The 17298-nt window shown below is 41.1% G+C and overlaps 1 protein-coding gene across 1 annotated transcript; it reads right to left on the bottom strand.

Annotated features, from left to right (window-relative positions):
* Positions 1 to 1393: 1393 nt before the first annotated feature.
* supt6h (SPT6 homolog, histone chaperone and transcription elongation factor) lies at positions 1394 to 17208 on the bottom strand. The gene is made up of 37 exons (XM_079355849.1): positions 17071 to 17208; positions 15927 to 16037; positions 15670 to 15837; positions 13967 to 14040; positions 13696 to 13876; positions 13476 to 13557; positions 13062 to 13317; positions 12836 to 12937; positions 12587 to 12700; positions 12362 to 12451; positions 10555 to 10697; positions 9919 to 10064; positions 9672 to 9779; positions 9282 to 9562; positions 9030 to 9184; positions 8364 to 8559; positions 8072 to 8211; positions 7882 to 7999; positions 7680 to 7756; positions 7428 to 7563; positions 7134 to 7271; positions 6651 to 6818; positions 6421 to 6548; positions 6095 to 6302; positions 5747 to 5894; positions 5495 to 5637; positions 5252 to 5392; positions 4853 to 5048; positions 4583 to 4728; positions 4255 to 4347; positions 4040 to 4153; positions 3812 to 3936; positions 3342 to 3454; positions 3166 to 3243; positions 2870 to 3060; positions 2134 to 2420; positions 1394 to 1620 (listed from the first exon to the last, which is right to left on the bottom strand). Exons 2-37 carry the CDS (start codon positions 16024 to 16026, stop codon positions 1428 to 1430), a joined length of 5277 nt encoding a protein of 1758 aa, XP_079211975.1. The 5' UTR covers positions 16027 to 16037; positions 17071 to 17208; the 3' UTR covers positions 1394 to 1427.
* Between the last annotated feature and the right edge of the window lie 90 nt (positions 17209 to 17298).

Below are 17298 nucleotides of genomic sequence, written 5' to 3'. Positions count from 1 at the left end.
TTTAATCAAAACAGTCATTTAAAGAAAGAATCACATAATGGGACTGTAACGCTTTGCACACGGCAAAATGAAGCACACCAATGAATATTAGCACTGCTCAATTGTTATGTGGCACTAGAAAATAAATGTTTAAATCAGAAGGGATGCCGGGTGGCTTGGACAAAAACAAATTCATTTGACTGGAACAGCTGCATGCATTTTGAATATATAGAGCTAGGTATCTTAACAATGAGTAATCAGTTTGATGGGTATCTTCTGCTGATACATCTCAGTTCAGGAAAAAAAGTCCACTGAAATGTTTTAGTTTTATACAATAGTTTACACCATTGCTGCGGCAGCAACTGAAGGTGTTGCATCTTTCAACGTTGATGACATCATAACCCCAAATCAAGGTCAAGTTCTCTTTGAACTCTGAAAAGTAAAGCTGAGGGATTCAAAGAGTTAATTTGAAATGAAAACGTACATCGACACTGTTATGGATGCTAACTTGACACATCGAGGTGCTTTTACTTAAAAAAAATTTAAAAAACGCATTCAAATGTTACATAACTTCACTGCACTGCCTTGCGTTAATGTGGATCACAAATAACCACTGTAACATGTGGCACACTATCCGTGTCCACACAGTATTCTTAAAGACGTTCAGTAAGAGTCCATAATACGTTAGAGGCTATCTACAGGCACCAGAGCAGTCAGCTGATCGTAATACAGCATGTTGTGGAGAAAGGAGCAGTAATTCACATTTTAACCGACAGTAAATGTTCAGTGTGTGTGTGTGGACTGTCACAATGCGTTTGCTTTGACAGATGTGAAGAGTAGAGGCTTATTGTTCAAACAGAAAAAAACAACAATCTTTATTCATTCTGACACATACAAAAAATGTCAATTTCCTGATTAGCTTGGCAAAGCTCTCTTTTGGCAAAAAAATCCACCTACCATAAAGAAAGGAAAACCTACCTGTGCCCCTCTGTTATAACCATTCATGGCTAAAACTAAGACTGATCACAAAAATAAAGATAGCAGGACAGCTGGCTAACAGTCTGTGTAGGTCCATATCCTATACGTTACTGCTGTCAGATAGTTCAAGTGTATTTTTTTGTCATTGTACTGACATTTTGCATGACATATACAGTGTTATTCATACTATACAAAATACTCATCAGCCAATGAAATTGGCTGGATTAGGGGGTGGGGAGGGGGGCATTTGAGATAACATTGGTGGATAGGTAGAAGACATGAAGGAGGGGGTTGAGGTTAACCATGACAGCAGACTGATAAACTGAAGGAGGAGAGGAAGTAAATGGACAGTCAGTTGGTGGGGAATACATTAGGACAGAGGAAGATTATCCAGATGAAGAAGCCGTGTGGAAGAGGTGGGGGGGGGGGGGGGGGGGGGGGGGGGGGGTAGTGATGCCCCCCTACGTGTCCTATCGGTCCATTTCATCCAATAGTGGTGTGGCATCTCCGGCGATGGACATGGGTGTGCTCTCAATCATGGGGCTGGGTGATGGACGTGGCGTCATCCTCTGGGCTTTCTTCCGCCCCTCTGCCTCCTTCTCCTTCAGCCACTGCTCTGCCATCTTACCCCAGTCCACGGCGGAGGCATTGCTGCCGCTGGCCCTGCAGAGAGAGGGTTGAAAGGGGGGAAAGGGGGGAGGAGCTTTAGGCAATGACTGTGTAAAAAAGAAAGACTGCAAGAGGTGGTTGTAGTGGGGTACTTAAAAATGTTACTGCTACAGGTTGATGGTTAGTGCCACCTACTGGCAAAAAAAAATAAATAAATAAATTAAAAAAAAACTTTCCACAAAGCTGATTTGTTTATTTCAGGGTTCATACTTATTCTTTGCAAGTTAATTTTTTCCATAAACTTGTAGCAAATTTTAATGACCATATAAAACTGACATACAAACTTTCCTCCTGCTCTTTCCTGGAAGCACACACACATCTTCCTTTGCGTTTTGAATGACAGACGAATAGCAGGGATTTTTAATGACCGTACGAACCCGGAAAGAGTATTTAGAGCTAGAACAATCTGTGCATGATGTTTTCGTATTTTATCACACACACACACACACACCATAAAACCAGTATGCTTTCCATCATCATTTAAATAAACCGTATCCCTATACTTACTTTGGCGGCTGCTGCTGCTGCTGCTGCTGCTGCGGTGTCCGCCCTCTGGATGACGTGGAGGATGAAGGCGTACCAGACGAGTGGCCATGGTGACTGCTATGATGGCCATGATGGCTGTGTTGTGACACATGGCTTCCGTGAGGATGGGTGTGTGCATGAGAGTGTGAGGACTGTGGTGTGGAGCCGGGGTACTGTGGCGTGCCAAGGGTCTGCTGGCTTGGTGTGGTGTAGGAGTAACTGGGTGTCATCAAGGGTGTCGCTACAGGCTGCTGAGGAGTCGCAAATACCTGCAGGGGAAAAAGAGCTGCTTATGAATGTGGCTCCGCAAAGTATTTATTTCAGCTAAAATCACGCGTCTCCCTTTTTGCTAAAAAAATCTTTTTTTTTTTTTTTATTACTAGAGGAAATTAATGACCATTCAGATATCAGATACAGATTTTGTGATTGTAGGTGAATGTCTGTGCTGGGCTGGCACAAAAGCATTTGATTTATGAGGTTTGCTTGTATGTTCACACACTTTTAAATTTACTGCAGCCAAGAAAATAATTAGGTTTCTTGTCTAAAAACAGATCAGTCTCATAAATACTATTATCGCAAGATCTGATGATGGAACGCATAGCATCAGAAGTCTGGAGCCGACAAAGTACAAACAAACAACAACATTAAAGAGGTCCATCAACATCACCAAATCTAACTTTTTCCTTCCACAGTATTCCACCTTCAAAATAACACTCACATGATAAGCAGAGGAGCTTCCTCCTCCTCCACCTCCACCTCCTCCCGTGCTGCCGCCATAGCCGTACTGGCTGGAGCTCCACTGAGCTGGGGTGGTGTTGGGGTTCTGGCCCTGGCCTGTGACCGCAGCGATAGCACTGAACATCTGAGAGGTCATGTTGCGTGGGAGAGCGTTGACAGCTCGTGTCAAGTCTGATGAGGAAGAAAGAATTATGAAATGTAAATACACAGCTGCACTTGTGCTGAGGAGTTGGTTTGTGTTTAGGTGTGTGTTGTGTCTGAAAGAATCAGACTCACCTGCAATGTTGATATTGGCTGGAGTGGCATTCAGGGAAGCCGGAGTCCTTGTTCGGCTGCTGTTGCTAGGAGTGATGCCTTTGGAAAAAAAAGAAGGTGGGAGATTATAATGCTTAATCTATTTTACCTGTTATAATATAGATATACAGTATACAACAGGCAGATTGCTTCTATACCTGGCACAGGCTCTTGGTAATGGTTCTTAAACCAACGGAAAAGCCCGTTCACAGTGGGAAATACTTGTGAACGGTAGCGGAAACCATCTGGAGTGATGGTCACAAACTCCACCCTGAAAACAAAAAGATATTTTGACATTTAGCTGACAAGGTAGTTTTTCAAAAGTTCAATCACACCAGTAAGTATTGACGGTAATAAAAAAAGTCTCAGTAGGGTAATGGTTGTATGGAGCGGCATGTTTTACTGATACAATGGTCGTACCGGTGTATAAGATGCAGCCAACTTTTAAGATGAAAAAATAGGTACTGAAAGTGGGTCTTATACACCAGAATGTATGATAGATAAAAAATATGAGCCTGTATAGGAGCTATGGATCTTTGAATATCACCATATCTGACATGTTAGCACAAGTACTTACAATATTTAATGCAATTGTTTGCTGTTTGTGTGTTCATTTTGAGCTGGTCACCTTGGTTTTCCACGAGGCTGGTAGCCCAGTATGAACTTTCCTGGCAGTTCTTTACATGCCGAAATAAAGTATGGAATAAAAGTAGGCTTCTCCCTCTTTGTTTTGACCAATAACTCCTCCATTTTCTATCAGAAAGGAACAAGAGAAAAGGAAAAGCCAGGTTTTAAAAAGAGATCCATAAAGTCAAAGATGAGAATACGCAGGACCGGACAGTGACTCTGTACTTACCTCCTTGTTCCCCCCATAGCACTCATGGAAGTTCTTATGTCCCAGCAGATCCCGGGCAAAGGATGCCATGGGCTGAATGTACCGAGCTGTGATTTCATCCAGATCTTCAAACTCCTGCAGAGTTTAAAACCGCTTATTTTAGAACACGCAGCAGCAGCAACACTAATGTTTCATGTTATTAATGTCTAACATTGAGGAGGGAGAAAACTGCCTACCTCACTATTTATCCACAAAGTGTGACCTAAGCTGAATGCGTTCTCTTTGCCTTCTTCTCTCACATCCACATGCTGGTAGATACCGTCAGCCACCTAGAAAACATTAAACAGTCAGACCGAGGTACATTGAACAACTATGCATCAAATCTATTTACATACAAGTGTTCTGATTTAAACATGTTTCTAATCTGGGCTTTCATACATCCATGACCTCCATGACACTAGAAAGTATCTTATTGTGTTGCATCTTTTTTCCTCAATCAACTTTTCACTCATTTATGAATATGATCCTAAATCGCTCTGCTGTCATCCTCCATCAGTTTCCTACCTTCCAAGTGACGGTGAGGTGATTCTCTCCCTTACTGCTGGGTCTAATGATCAAGTCTCCCTGATCCAAGGACTCCATCATCTTCTCTGCTTGGTTAAAACTGATATTGTGGAAGTTTGGATGAGCAATCACACGTTTAATATAAGCTGGAGAAAAAGGACACAGTAAAAGGACAGTGAGATTTATCAAAGTGACATTTTTAGCTCTAAATATGATAGCGTTGGATTCATTTAGATTATATAAAGTATGATCAATCATTTAAACACTAACGTGTTCGCTGTTGTTTCTTTTTAAGTTCTTCCTCCTGTTTTTGGTCTTCAGTCTCTGTGTCAAAGTCATAGTAGCTGTCCTTGGGGAGCTTCCACTCATTGGCTTTGTCCATCAAATCTGATGTGCGGCATGTGAGATCTACGCTAAATTTCTCAATGTCGATTTTCATGATACGGCAGTGAACAGTCATGCCCACCTGGAGGAGGAAGTGAACAGTCATATTTAACAGGGGGACCAAAATGAAAAGGAATAATCCAGGAAATAAAGAAGTAACAACACAATCTTTCTGTAGTGTAACTGGGACGAGCTGAAAATAAGTTCCTCTTTTTTACTGGTAAGATAACAAAAAACTATAAATACCAAAGTAAAACCCTTTGCAAAGTACGAGCATTGCCTCACCTTGACTCTCTCCTCAGGATGTTTAACCACTTTGTCACTTAGAAATTTTGTGGGAATGAATCCCTGGACGCCGTTATCCAATCTGGACCGAACCCCAATAGCCTGACCAGGACATGAGCCGCTGTCAAAGTGATTCCACACCTAAAATGGAGAAACAAAACCAAAAAGTTGACGTTAAGAGGCCAGGCTCTTGTTTTCTGATATAAAGTAAGTAGATAAGTAACAAACTCAGGTGACTGGTACCTCGCTGAGTTCAGGGAAGTTATCCTGCTGACAGAAAGGACACTGCCACAGACCTGTAGAATCGTTACGGATGGCCTGATCATAGCTCTCTCCCTGAGGACGCCGGTGAGCGATACCAGTTACTATACTGGTGATCAGCTTACCTGGAAGAAAAACAATGACCCATGATGCTCAACGTCATCAGCTAATAGTTAAGAAACAAGTATTTTGATTTCTTCATCTTATTAGGTCTACTATGGCAATTTGTATTACCGATATAAAATGTCTCTGGAGTCTCCTTTGTGAGCAGGTTGAAAACCTCCTCTGTGTTGGGAACTCTGTAAACAACTCTCAGGTCTTTGTATCTGCAGCTCAGCTCTGCACGGATATCGTAGAGGGTAATCCCCTTATTGCCATAACCCTTAAGGGAGAGAAACACAGAAGAAAACAACAGTGTTGATTAAATCATTGAAATCTGACACAAGGCTGAAGTTACAGGTTTGACTTTACAGGTTTAAACACAGTGTCATCTTTATCTAAACTAATTATAGTTACAGATACAAGCTTTAAAAAAGAAGCTTTACCAAAATGGTGCATTGGACACTGTTACATCACACTAACCTGTCTCTCAAGCTCTTCTGCAAAAGCATCCAGGTCAAGGTCTTTGAGGCGTTCTGGATTTTCTAAGATCTCCTCAAGAGCTCCTGCTGGGTTGGCATCTTCTGCAGATTCATCATACTCAAGTGCGTCCACAGCCATCTTACGAGCCCACTCGTATGTCTCAGGATGGACGCGAGACCCATCCAGAACCTCAATGTAGGAGTCAGTACTGTTGGAAAACAATGCTGATTTTGAAAAAATAACTCAAAAAACACAAAGTAACTTTCTTCTGTTAAAATGGAAAAAAAAAAAAATAATTATCTGTTTGTGTGCAAACATTTTCAAACCTGTCTCCTAGTGATGCAGTGTCAATCTTGATGAAACCAGCACAGTTGATAAAAACTTTGGGCCCCATGTGACACATTGTGACCAGCTGGGTTCTGTTTTCTAGACGGGTGTTGTTCTGCTTTAGAATCTAAAGAAGTACAAGAACCAAGACGGTAAGCTGTTCAGCATGTAAGAGCCTTTTGTTTCAGATATGACACAATAAATATATAGCAGCAGCACAAACACTCACCTTGAGCAGTTGGGAGCCCTTTCTTGGTCCTAGGCCGCAGACATATGGGACCAGACTCTGAGTGTGAGGGTGTGCGATGGCCTTGTTCACATCGACTCCAACCTCATTTACACGGTTGATGAATTCACAGTGAAGAGCACAGAGCAAATCTTCCTTCACCACATGCTCCTGAAAAAAGCAGAGAAAATAGAGACCCGACAGTGTCAAAGAGCAGCATAGCATGTAGCTACAGAGTCATCATCTCCTTCTCTAGGCACTTGATGATGGTGAGTGTGGAGATACAGCGAGACATGTCATCCAAATATTCATCCAAATATTCACATCTTGTAGCAACAGTAAAATATGTCACTGATATAGGTGATGCTGCAGAAGATTAAAATGTAAAAAAAATGCAAATAAAACAATGAGGAAGAAATTATTCTTCATCAGCATACAGAAATAAATACAAGGATTGACGTCTGTGTTTTAATTGTTTTCTCTCACCTGTAGGGGGTGCAGTTTGAGACAAAGTATATCATCATCAGTGCTGCAAACCTGAGAATACTCTATCAGGGGATCCTGGATCTTCCTTGCTATCGACACAGCCTGTCGTAGCAAGGGAGGGTAATCCCTAAAATCTACCTGCAGAGGACACAACAGGGGGTTAGGGTGGATCTAACAATTTAGGGAACAATTGTTCTCCTCTGGTTAGTAAACTAGCTGCCATGGTCGAACATTGAAACCAGTGATGTGTCGGTGTCTTGATAGGATGGTTAAGCCAGCATGCTGTCTATTTACCTCAGACTTCTTACTGTTCATGTACAGTGTGGCCAGCTCATTGTCAACAAGCTCTACTCCCACAGCAGGCAGAGAGGACTCCTGCTCAAGCTCGCTGATGGTCCTCTTGATGTCCTCCATGATCATTTGGGCATCTCTGCACATATGACTTGTTTTAAACACTGACCACGACTTTATTACAGCTGGTGAATGCTGATTAAAATGTCTATATGTCACTTTCAATCAGTAAGAGAAGATATTTTATCATTTTACCTGTTTTCCCCAGCCACAGCCACCACATGAGGTTTCTTGCTTGACAGAAACTTTTTCAGACTTTCAATATCATGTTGCTGAGGATGACACACACAAACATTAATAAGTGATGGTCTTCAACCTGAATCTAGAAACACGTTTCTTAAATAAAACCAAGGATGTGATGACTGTATTGAAGTACTGTCACGTTCTTGGTTTGTACCTTCTTCTCCCTCTCATCCTCCCTGAAGGCATTCCTCCTTTTCATGAAGTAGGGCAGACGTAAGAAGTCAACCACCTCTCCTTCACCATTGATCAGAGCACAGAACACTGGCGTGTCTCTGTAAGAGCAAAGTGAGAGCTTATACTTTCACATAAACTTGCAGGGGAAAATATTATTGTGGGACACATACCTGCTTGGTGCATAGGCTACACCCAGCACACGAATGCCTTTGCCTTGACTCTCATCCATCAGATCATCATCTTCTTCAACCTGCTGATCTGGCCTGTAAGGAGCCACCTTCAGCCAGTTATACAACCGGCGACAGCAGGACTACAAAAGAAATAATGGTGGGTTCATTTCAAGCTTTGAAGTTTAAAGGCTAATCAAATAACCACAAATTAAGGTTTTTTTTTCAATCTTATTTTACAAATTGAGCATTACACCAATAGAATAACATGTTACATAAGAGCAGGACTAATTACCCGAACAATGCTCTCTTTGGCCTCAGCGATCAGTTTGCTCTTGAGCTCTTTGGCCATCTGAGGGTAGAGGAACTGATTGAGAGCTCTCTCAATAGCTAAAGTTCGCTGCCTGTTCCACTCCTGCACCTGGTGGCTGAACTCGTCTCTATAGTAAAACTGTTTGATCTCATCAAAGTACGTCTGGTCCCCGGCATATCTGAGGAAAAAGGCACAGAGAGAAGCAGACACGTGAATAAAGAGAGCCTTAATAGAGCCGGAATCATAATTCAACAGACCCGTGCTTTGATGACCGCAATGTGGGTAGAAAAATAATTTGCTGCTGAAACCCTCGGGGGAGCTATCCCACATATCAACCCTCATTTCCTCAACATCCAAGCAGAATTCAAAGCTGATGCTAAAAATGGCACTAGTTAGTCACATCTGATCCTGTTCTTGGGAAATGTCCTACCACCATGGGATGTACACAAACAAAAAATGAATGCAAATAGAGGCCTCGATGGGTCTGTTTACTGTTTCTTGTTGATTACAGCTGACTTTACATGACTTTTCAAATAATCATGTATTCTCAGACAGTGTAGTATTCTTTACAGATCTGGTGCACCTGCAACATGTCACTGAAGGTTGTTTATTTTAGTTTTTAGTAGTCCATTTTGTCCTTGTACGTACCCTTTGACACCTATAAGGTCTATACAGATGTCAATGGAAAGCAGCCCCTCTTCTTCTGCCAAGCACATCTTCAAGAACTGATCCCCGTTCAGCTCTTTGACAGGCTTGTTCTTCAAATACTTGAAGGAGTAGGCAAAATGAGCCTCATCTACCTCCTACAGGAACAAAATGAAACAAATGATTTTGCAGTATTAGGACGCTGCTTGTATAATACTCTGTCAGATTGGGACACATTCTGCTGTTTCTTGTCACCTTTTTGCCCTTCTTTGTAGGCTTGATGTTGATTTTCGCTCTTTCCTGAAAGGTCTGCCGGAGAACATGTCTTACTAGAGGTTCACGAGCAATCTGCATGGCCACCATGTACCGGGTTCCTTCAAGAACCGCCTCAGGCGTGGAGAATTGACTGCACACATAGTCTTTGGACAGCTCTATGGGCTCGGCAGGGAACTGCTCTGTCTCATGACGCTGGTAGCTGTCTCTCAGATTTTCTCCAAACTGCTCTGGGGTTAATCCAAACTTTTTAGCCAAGCCATCTGTAGTGAGGAAGAAAAAAAGGTTGCAGTGTTACCATGATCAGAAAAGAGAAGTTTAAGGGTACTCGAGTACTGGGATGGGGTGTAAAAAGGGAATAAAAGGACTGACCAAGTCCTACACTCTGGCAGATGCTGTACATATCTCTGCGAGATGCCAGCTTGAGGTCAGGTCCTTTCTTCTCTTCTTCTTGTTCTACTTCCACTTCTTCTTCTTCACCTAAAGATGCAGACCATCAAAGGAAGTTGTTTGAACAAGGCAAATGCTCCAGATAACAATCATATATAAATTGGACCATTCTGCTGTATCATTCAATCATTAACTAATAAACTGGAACATTCAGACTCATCCGTCCTACCATCCTCTGACACTTCTTTGATCTTCTTCAGCCTCTTCTTGCTGGACTTTGCAGCATTTTGCATCTTGGGGATGTCTCGGCCATAGTAGAGAAGGAAGTGGTTGTACACGTCACCCAGCTCTTCAAGACTCTGCACATCTTTCAGCCTGACGTAAAAGGACAACTTAGGTCATAATTGAACAGATGAGGATTAATCATGGTTAATACTTCTGCGTCAAATCTACACTGTAGTGGCCTATAGTGTCGTGAGCACTACATATTGGTTTGTTAGTGTCTGAGTGGCTTTGCAATACTCCATTAGAATTCTAGGCTTGTTATATCACCACTTTTAACATTATCTGCTTATCAAACAATCAATGAATCTTTATTTGTATAGCGTCAATTCACAATTCAGGTGTTATCTCCAGACACTTTACAAAAAGCAGATAAAGGACCTTATTTATTGCTATATTACAAGAGCCCAACTTATGTATGTATGTATGTATGTTAGGGGTGGGACTTGATTAAACAATTTTGACTTGTAGCTGCTAAATATTTAGCAGCAGTTGATCATACTGGCTTGTACCCTGATTAGCATTAGCACTGTTCATATCCTATCACTACATCAACTCGTCCTCCTTTGTTTAGAGGACATACCTCTCCATGTCAGCTGTGTCCAGAGGACGGATTCCGTCAGCCAAAGGTTTGTCAGGGTCTGCAGAGATTTGCTCAAACTGGTAGGACTGCATCTTTTGAAACAGACGGGTCAGGTTCTGTTTCCTGGTCTTCAGCTGAGTCCACTGGTGGATGGAGGGGGGGTGATGTACAAGTCCAGAGACCAGAAGATGCATACGCAGAAAAGTTGATAAAAGAAAATGAAAGATCAATTAAAACAGTGTCTGATTAGTATCAGACGGCACCCTTTATATACATATACAGTCATGGACGAAAATATCAGCACCCTTGGAATCTTTCCAGAAAATACACAATTTATCCCAGAAATGGTTGCAATTACAAATGGTTTTGGTTTAAATGTATTTATTTCCATGATGTGCATTGGAGAAGGCAAAAAAAGCACAAGAAAAAAGCCAAAATTTACATATGTTTTAACAAACTCAAAAAATGGGCTGGACAAAATTGTCGGCACCCTTTTAAAAGTGTGGGTAAAACATTTTATTTCAAGCAGGTGATGCTTGTTTAATCTCAGCTGAGACAAGTAACAGGTGCTGGCAGTATAGAAATCACACCTGATGCCAGTTAGAATGTACAAAAGTTGACTCAACCTTTGTGTTGTGTGCCTGCGTGTTTCACACCAAGCATGGAGAAGAAAAAGAAGAGCAAAGAGCTGTCTGAGAACTTAAGAAGAACAATTGTGGAAAAAATATCAACAATCTCAACTTTACAAGACCATCTCCAGAGATCTTGAGGATTCTTTGTCTACTATACGTAATATAATCAAGAAGATTATCACCCATGGAACTGTGGCTAATCTCCCCGGAGGGGGGCGGAAGAGAAAAATGCAAAAAAAGACAAAAGACAAAAACGCAGGATAGTTCCAATGGTGGATAAACATCCTCAGTCAACATCTACACAAATTCAAGGTGTCCTTCAGACTCGGGGTGCAGAAATGTCAGCTCGGACGGTACGTCGTCATCTGAATGAGAAGACGCGCTATGACAGGAGACCGAGGAGAACCCCACTGCTGACTAAGACACATAAAAGGCCAGACTGGAGTTTGCAAAAATGTACCTGAATAAGCCTCAAACCTTCTGGGGGAATGTTTTGTGGACAGATGAGACTAAGGTAGAGCTTTTTGGAAAAGCACATCATTCTACTGTTTACAGAAAACACAATGAGGCCTACAAGGAAAAGAACACAGTGCCAACAGTCAAACATGGTGAAGGTTCAATGACGTTTTGGGGTTGTTTTGCCGTCTCTGGCACTGGGTGCCTTGACAGTGTGCACGGAATCATGAAATCTGGACTATCAATGTAGGGTCTAGTGTCAGAAAGCTTGGTCTGCGTCGGAGATCATGGGTGTTCCAGCAGGAAAATGACCCAAAACATACTTCAAATAGCACCAAGAAATGGTTGGAGACAAAGCGCTGGAGATTTCTGAAGTGGCCATCAACGAGTCCAGATCTAAATCCCATTGAACACCTATGGAGAGACCTCAAAATTGCTGTTGCAAAAAGGCACCCTTCAAATCTGAGAGACCTGGAGCAATTTGAGTTTTGTTTAAAATTGTGTCAATTTTGGTTTTATTCTTATTTTTGTGTTTTTCCAATAAACATTAAGAAAATAAATACATTTGTAATTGCCACAATTTGTGGGAGAAATTGTGTATTTTCTGGAAAAATTTCAGGGGTGCCAATATTTTTGTCCATGACTATATGAACAATTTGTTAACTTTACATTGTGTTCTATTCCCTCCACCAAAAGAGAACTAAACAGATCAACTTTACCTTTTCATCCCACTGCCACACCTTCCAAAGGTCATTTATGTTGAGCTCTGGCTCCACATATTCTTTTCTGTAGAAAGCTATAAAGGGAACCTGAAAAAGGAATTGTTTGTGAACAACTATGTGACATTTTTATTCCTTTCTTAAAAACATTATGTTGTGGATTATAAACAAGATGGGAACAGGAGGATGCAGATAATGGGAATGAATTAGGGGGGCTTACTGTACCTCAAACTGCTGATTCCTCATAAAGTTGAGGGCCTCTTTGATCTTGGCAATTGTGCTTGGGCCTTTTCTGCTGAAATTAGTGGTTGTGCCCCTGTCCAGATAATCTGTGCTCTCCTGTTGAAGGTAGAGATAATAATTAAAATGAAATTTAAAAAAACACATTATTTGCATGATATACTTGGGAATGATTTTTAGACATGTCTTAGACTTTATTCAACGAAAAGGATATTTCAAATGGGATTTTCGTACCTGCATGGAAATGGTAAGAGTAGAGAAGCCATGCCTGAAGATCCATTCTGCTTCCTCTTCCAGTTCATCGTCTTCAGCAGGTTTAACAGGGATTGATCGCAACTATAAAATTGGTAACAAAGTCAGAAAGACCAGCAACAAGGAAATAAAAGATGAGCCAAACACACAAAGAAAAGGCTTTCAAGGGGAACAAATCCTCAATGTGATCATCAAAACCGACACACACCTGGAACCTCTCAGGCATGTCAGTAGTCCGGATCTCATTGTCTTGGTCAGTCATGTGACTACTTTCCAGCTCACTGGGCTCGTAGATCTCAAAGATGCTCTTCCTCCCTTGCCTTCTCTTGGTCTGCTTCTTTGGTCTGTCCCAACTCTCTTCATCCTGGTCCTCTTCTTCTTCCTCGCCCTGGTCGTATGTGTCTGCGTCGAAGTCGGCAAAGTCAAAGTCGCCGCCAAAGATTTCTTGGGCTTCTTGGAGTGCTCTGTTGGTACATTGACAGTAGCGAGGCGGACAGAGAGATTTTAAATCATGTTCCTGTTTTTTTAAATATTGATCAATTCATTTTTATTTGACCAATTTAATAAAGCAAAGAGAACGGCATCAATATATTATACACTTTTGAGGATAGAGGAAACTTACGCATCTGTGTACCCTGAAAACTTCTTTCCCCTCTTTTTGGTGATGGGTTGACCATCGTCATCCACAATGAAGTCGTCTATATCTGTAGGAGAAATGCCACATTTAAAAAGGTTTCGACCACATCATGTAAAAATTGAGTTTTAGTTTTGGTTTCCCTACAACGGCCAATGCATTTTTGATAACTTAAAAAAACATCTAAAATCTCTTCTTCTTGGCCAACCTGACTCCTCATCCTCTCCTTCTTCCTCTTCATCAGCGTGGTGGAGCGGCTCATCAACTGCCTCGCCTTCCTCAAGCTCTGCATCCGCATCACCATGAAAAATCTCATCAGCTATCAAGTCCTTCTCGTCATCATCTTCTTCGTCGTCATCAAGTGTTTTTACGCGATCATATTTCTTCTTCTGTGACACAACACATGAAACGTCAACACCGCTAGCTTTAAAGGGAGAGTGTACGCTCTTGCTTTGGAATAATAACAAATCTACTCTTACCCTTCTCTTGACTTTAACACCCAAGTTTTCCTCTATCAGGTCAAGATCATCATCATCCAGGTAGTCGTCATAATCTGCAAAGACAAAAAGTTCAGTCAGAGGCAAACAATGAAGACCTGTTGCATTTCTACATCTGTCTCGGCGTAACTATCCTGCCGTGTGAACCAGGCTTAAGAAAAACAATGTTCTATCATAGAATAAACTTTTATTCCAAAACCATAAGACAAATAGTTTAACAATGTGATTAAACTAAAATGAGGATGTGGATCCAAGCGCAAACAAACAAGACTTTAGACTTTCCATCTACTATAGGCAGAATCTGACAAATCAGGCTCGACTATGTAAATCCTTAGTCGGGGACAGGCTTACAGTTTGAATATTGGCATTTGTTGAATGAATGTTTAATCAAGAGAATAAAATGTTAAGCTTAAGCATTTCTCTCATTTAACCACCATGATTTAAACGATCATATTTTCTTAATAGCTGCTACAGGTTTTTGTTAATTGACAGTGTTTAACGTGAATAAAAGATAAATTCACTGTTGTTGATGTAAAAACAAAAATCAGGACTATGATGGGAGTACAGTTGTACAGAAGTACAGTTGAGCAGCAGCTGCCAAGGCTAATGATCCAAATAAGTGGTTACATCTGGCTTACCGACACATGGTACACAACAGAGGACGGAAAATAAGGCAACATGTTTTTTTAACCTGCCTTACAGATGGCAGAAAAACGGTATTCTTTTATTTTTTAATCTTTTCTGATTAATTATATATCTACATATTGTCTCACTTTGTTATCTCCTGTCCAGAGCATCGAAACAACAAATAATGTGTAATTAATTGCATACATGCACGACGCCAAGACATCTTTTATCTGCTTACCAGGGGCTGATAAGAATTAGAAGGATGTGAGTAATGATTGAAACAGCCAGATTGATTAAATAACATCCTGCACTGTATGATGGCAACAACCATTTAGAAAAACCTGATGAGGCTTTTCAGGCTGTTTTTCTGCAAAAGTGCTGTAACCAAGCGCCACTGTTATTACTTGCATTCATATCAATTTTGTGATAGTGTAATATTGGTTTTCCAGTCTGTGAATTCACAATGTTTCTGCAACACCTCCAGAAGTTCCACATACACACAGTCAGAGATCCAATCAGTTGAAGATTCAATCATTTTATCAGGTTAGGAAATTAAGAAATTTTAAAAGGATATTTGCTGGCCTTTATTATGTAAATAGGTAGTTCCCAGACCCCCTCTCCCCTCTGGACCCCCCCCCCCCCCCGCGCATTACAACATCTGACTGGATCACGGATCAAGTATGTGCTGATGCACTTGAAGTTAACAGGGACGAAGAAGACGCCCGCATCTGTGTGAGTGTGTGTATGTGGCTTTGTGCTGAAATGTATGTTGGTGTGTCTAAGACTGTCAGCATGCTCTGCGATGCTCACAGTCATAACAGCAGAGAGAGGAGCAGGTAGCTGCAGCTCCATAAAACGTGTGTAATACTCATAGCATAGTTTTGCTTACTTTATGCTTAAAATGTACCCGATCTGACACTGTTACTGTTATTTTTTTTTTTTAAGAATCACATTTCAACTGGCCCATGATTACTCTTTCCATCCCTAGTGATAGAAAAGTCAAAGGGTGGTAAATATTGCACTATGAAATGGCAATCTGGATATGGCTGTATACTCACTGCGTTTTTTACGTCGATGTCTCACTTCCTCTTCTGAGTCACTCTCAGCTGCACTACCACTCTTTTGGGGCTCTTCTTCCTCCCCCTCCTCTTCATCTCCATCATCAATGAGTCCACGTAAATTTCCTTGCTCGTCCTGGTCCTCTGTATTCTCTTCTTCCTCGTCATCTTATAAGAGATGACAAAACAGTTATATACACATCACACAGCTCCAACTCAGGGACATACATGTATATCCCAATCTAAACATATCTCACCATCTTCCTCCATAAACCTCTGGGTTTTTTTTGGTTTCAGGTCTTTCTCTTCAAATTCCTCCTCTGACTCCTCAGCCTCGCTGTCAATGAAGTCAGCCATGACCGCTGATCCTAAGGAGTGCAAGATGCTGTTAGTAAACATTCTTGCCATTATTCATGCATAATTTTTTCGTGTTCTCCCGTATCTTTATTTTACGCAGTAATGTACATTATAGTAATAGTAGTAATATACACAAAAGACATTTTTGTAGATGCAGCAATTCACCACAGGAACATTTTCCAAATGTTTAGATAAATGTATGACCAAAGGTCAGCCTTACATATTTAAAACCTTTGTAAACTGTAGGTTGCTGTATGATTAGGTTTGCCCAGTGTTAACCTGTAACACCATTTTAGTACTAGATCAGATGGACAATACTTAAGTTATTGTTTATTGTTTTAAAATATAGCTTTTTGACAACTCCATATATACTAAATACAACACGTCACACAATTGAAATAATAGTTAACCAAAATATAAGTTTTATGTTACCCGGTGAATGTTGTTACAAAATATTTGTGTTTTAATAACGTGCAGTTGCAACAAAGCAAGACAGTTTTAAGCTTTCAAAAACAATCTGAGGTTGTCGCAATGCGCACACACATCACCAACAGACACGACCAAGATCATTTTTGATTTGATTTTTTGCTTTGTTATTTATTAATTATAACTCACGGTTTATAAAATAAACGTCACTCTCGCCGTTATATTGTGATGTCGCGCAAATATCGTGACTTTTAAATCACAGTGAGAAAGCAACTACCCATTAGCCTTAGGTTGGAGATGCTAGCTAGCCAGCGAGCAACGTTAACAACATGTTAGGAAATAGAAGTCATGCCACTATTTGAGACTTAATTTTGGATGACGATACATAAACTAATTACATTCCAGCTCATGAACCAAATTTGTGATTGCATAAGTAAATCCAGGCCTACACGCCTGTCGCATTCTAACAGTAGTTCATGCTTTAGCACACCGCTACATTAGCTTAGCATTAGCCGAAAAGACAACAACAGCCAATTGCATTAACGTTAACTGTACACGGTTACGAGAAGAGCAGCACAAAGTACAGATCGCAAACAAGCACGGTGAAACTGAACTTACACGTCACTATGCGGTGGTATACTCCAAATATATAAAGCAATAACGGGGTGGTGTTGTGTTTTGTGTTTCGGGGAGCTTGTACTTGGAAAAAGAGGCCGAGAACGAGTGGCGTGAAGACAATTCCGGGATGCAGTGAGGGGAACTTTCCTCCTTGCCAGGAGCTGAGTGTCGCCCCCTGCTGGTTGGTATTGACTCTTCATTTATCGAAACAACAACGGCGTAAGACTG

Source organism: Symphodus melops (assembly GCF_947650265.1).
Source record: "Symphodus melops genome assembly, chromosome: 11".
NCBI lineage: Eukaryota > Metazoa > Chordata > Actinopteri > Labriformes > Labridae > Symphodus > Symphodus melops.
The sequence above is the reverse complement of the archived record's forward strand: the minus strand, read 5'-3'. Positions and strand labels throughout refer to the sequence as shown.

Excerpts from the sequence above, each read along its gene's own strand:
- supt6h (XM_079355849.1), bottom strand. The coding sequence starts at position 16,026 with ATGGCTGACTTCATTGACAGCGAGGCTGAGGAGTCAGAGGAGGAATTT. Across the intron at positions 15,838-15,926 it reads GAGGTTTATGGAGGAAGATG|ATGACGAGGAAGAAGAGAAT; the intron begins GTGAGATATGTT and ends ATCTCTTATAAG. Across the intron at positions 7,564-7,679 it reads GCTGTGGCTGGGGAAAACAG|AGATGCCCAAATGATCATGG; the intron begins GTAAAATGATAA and ends TCATATGTGCAG.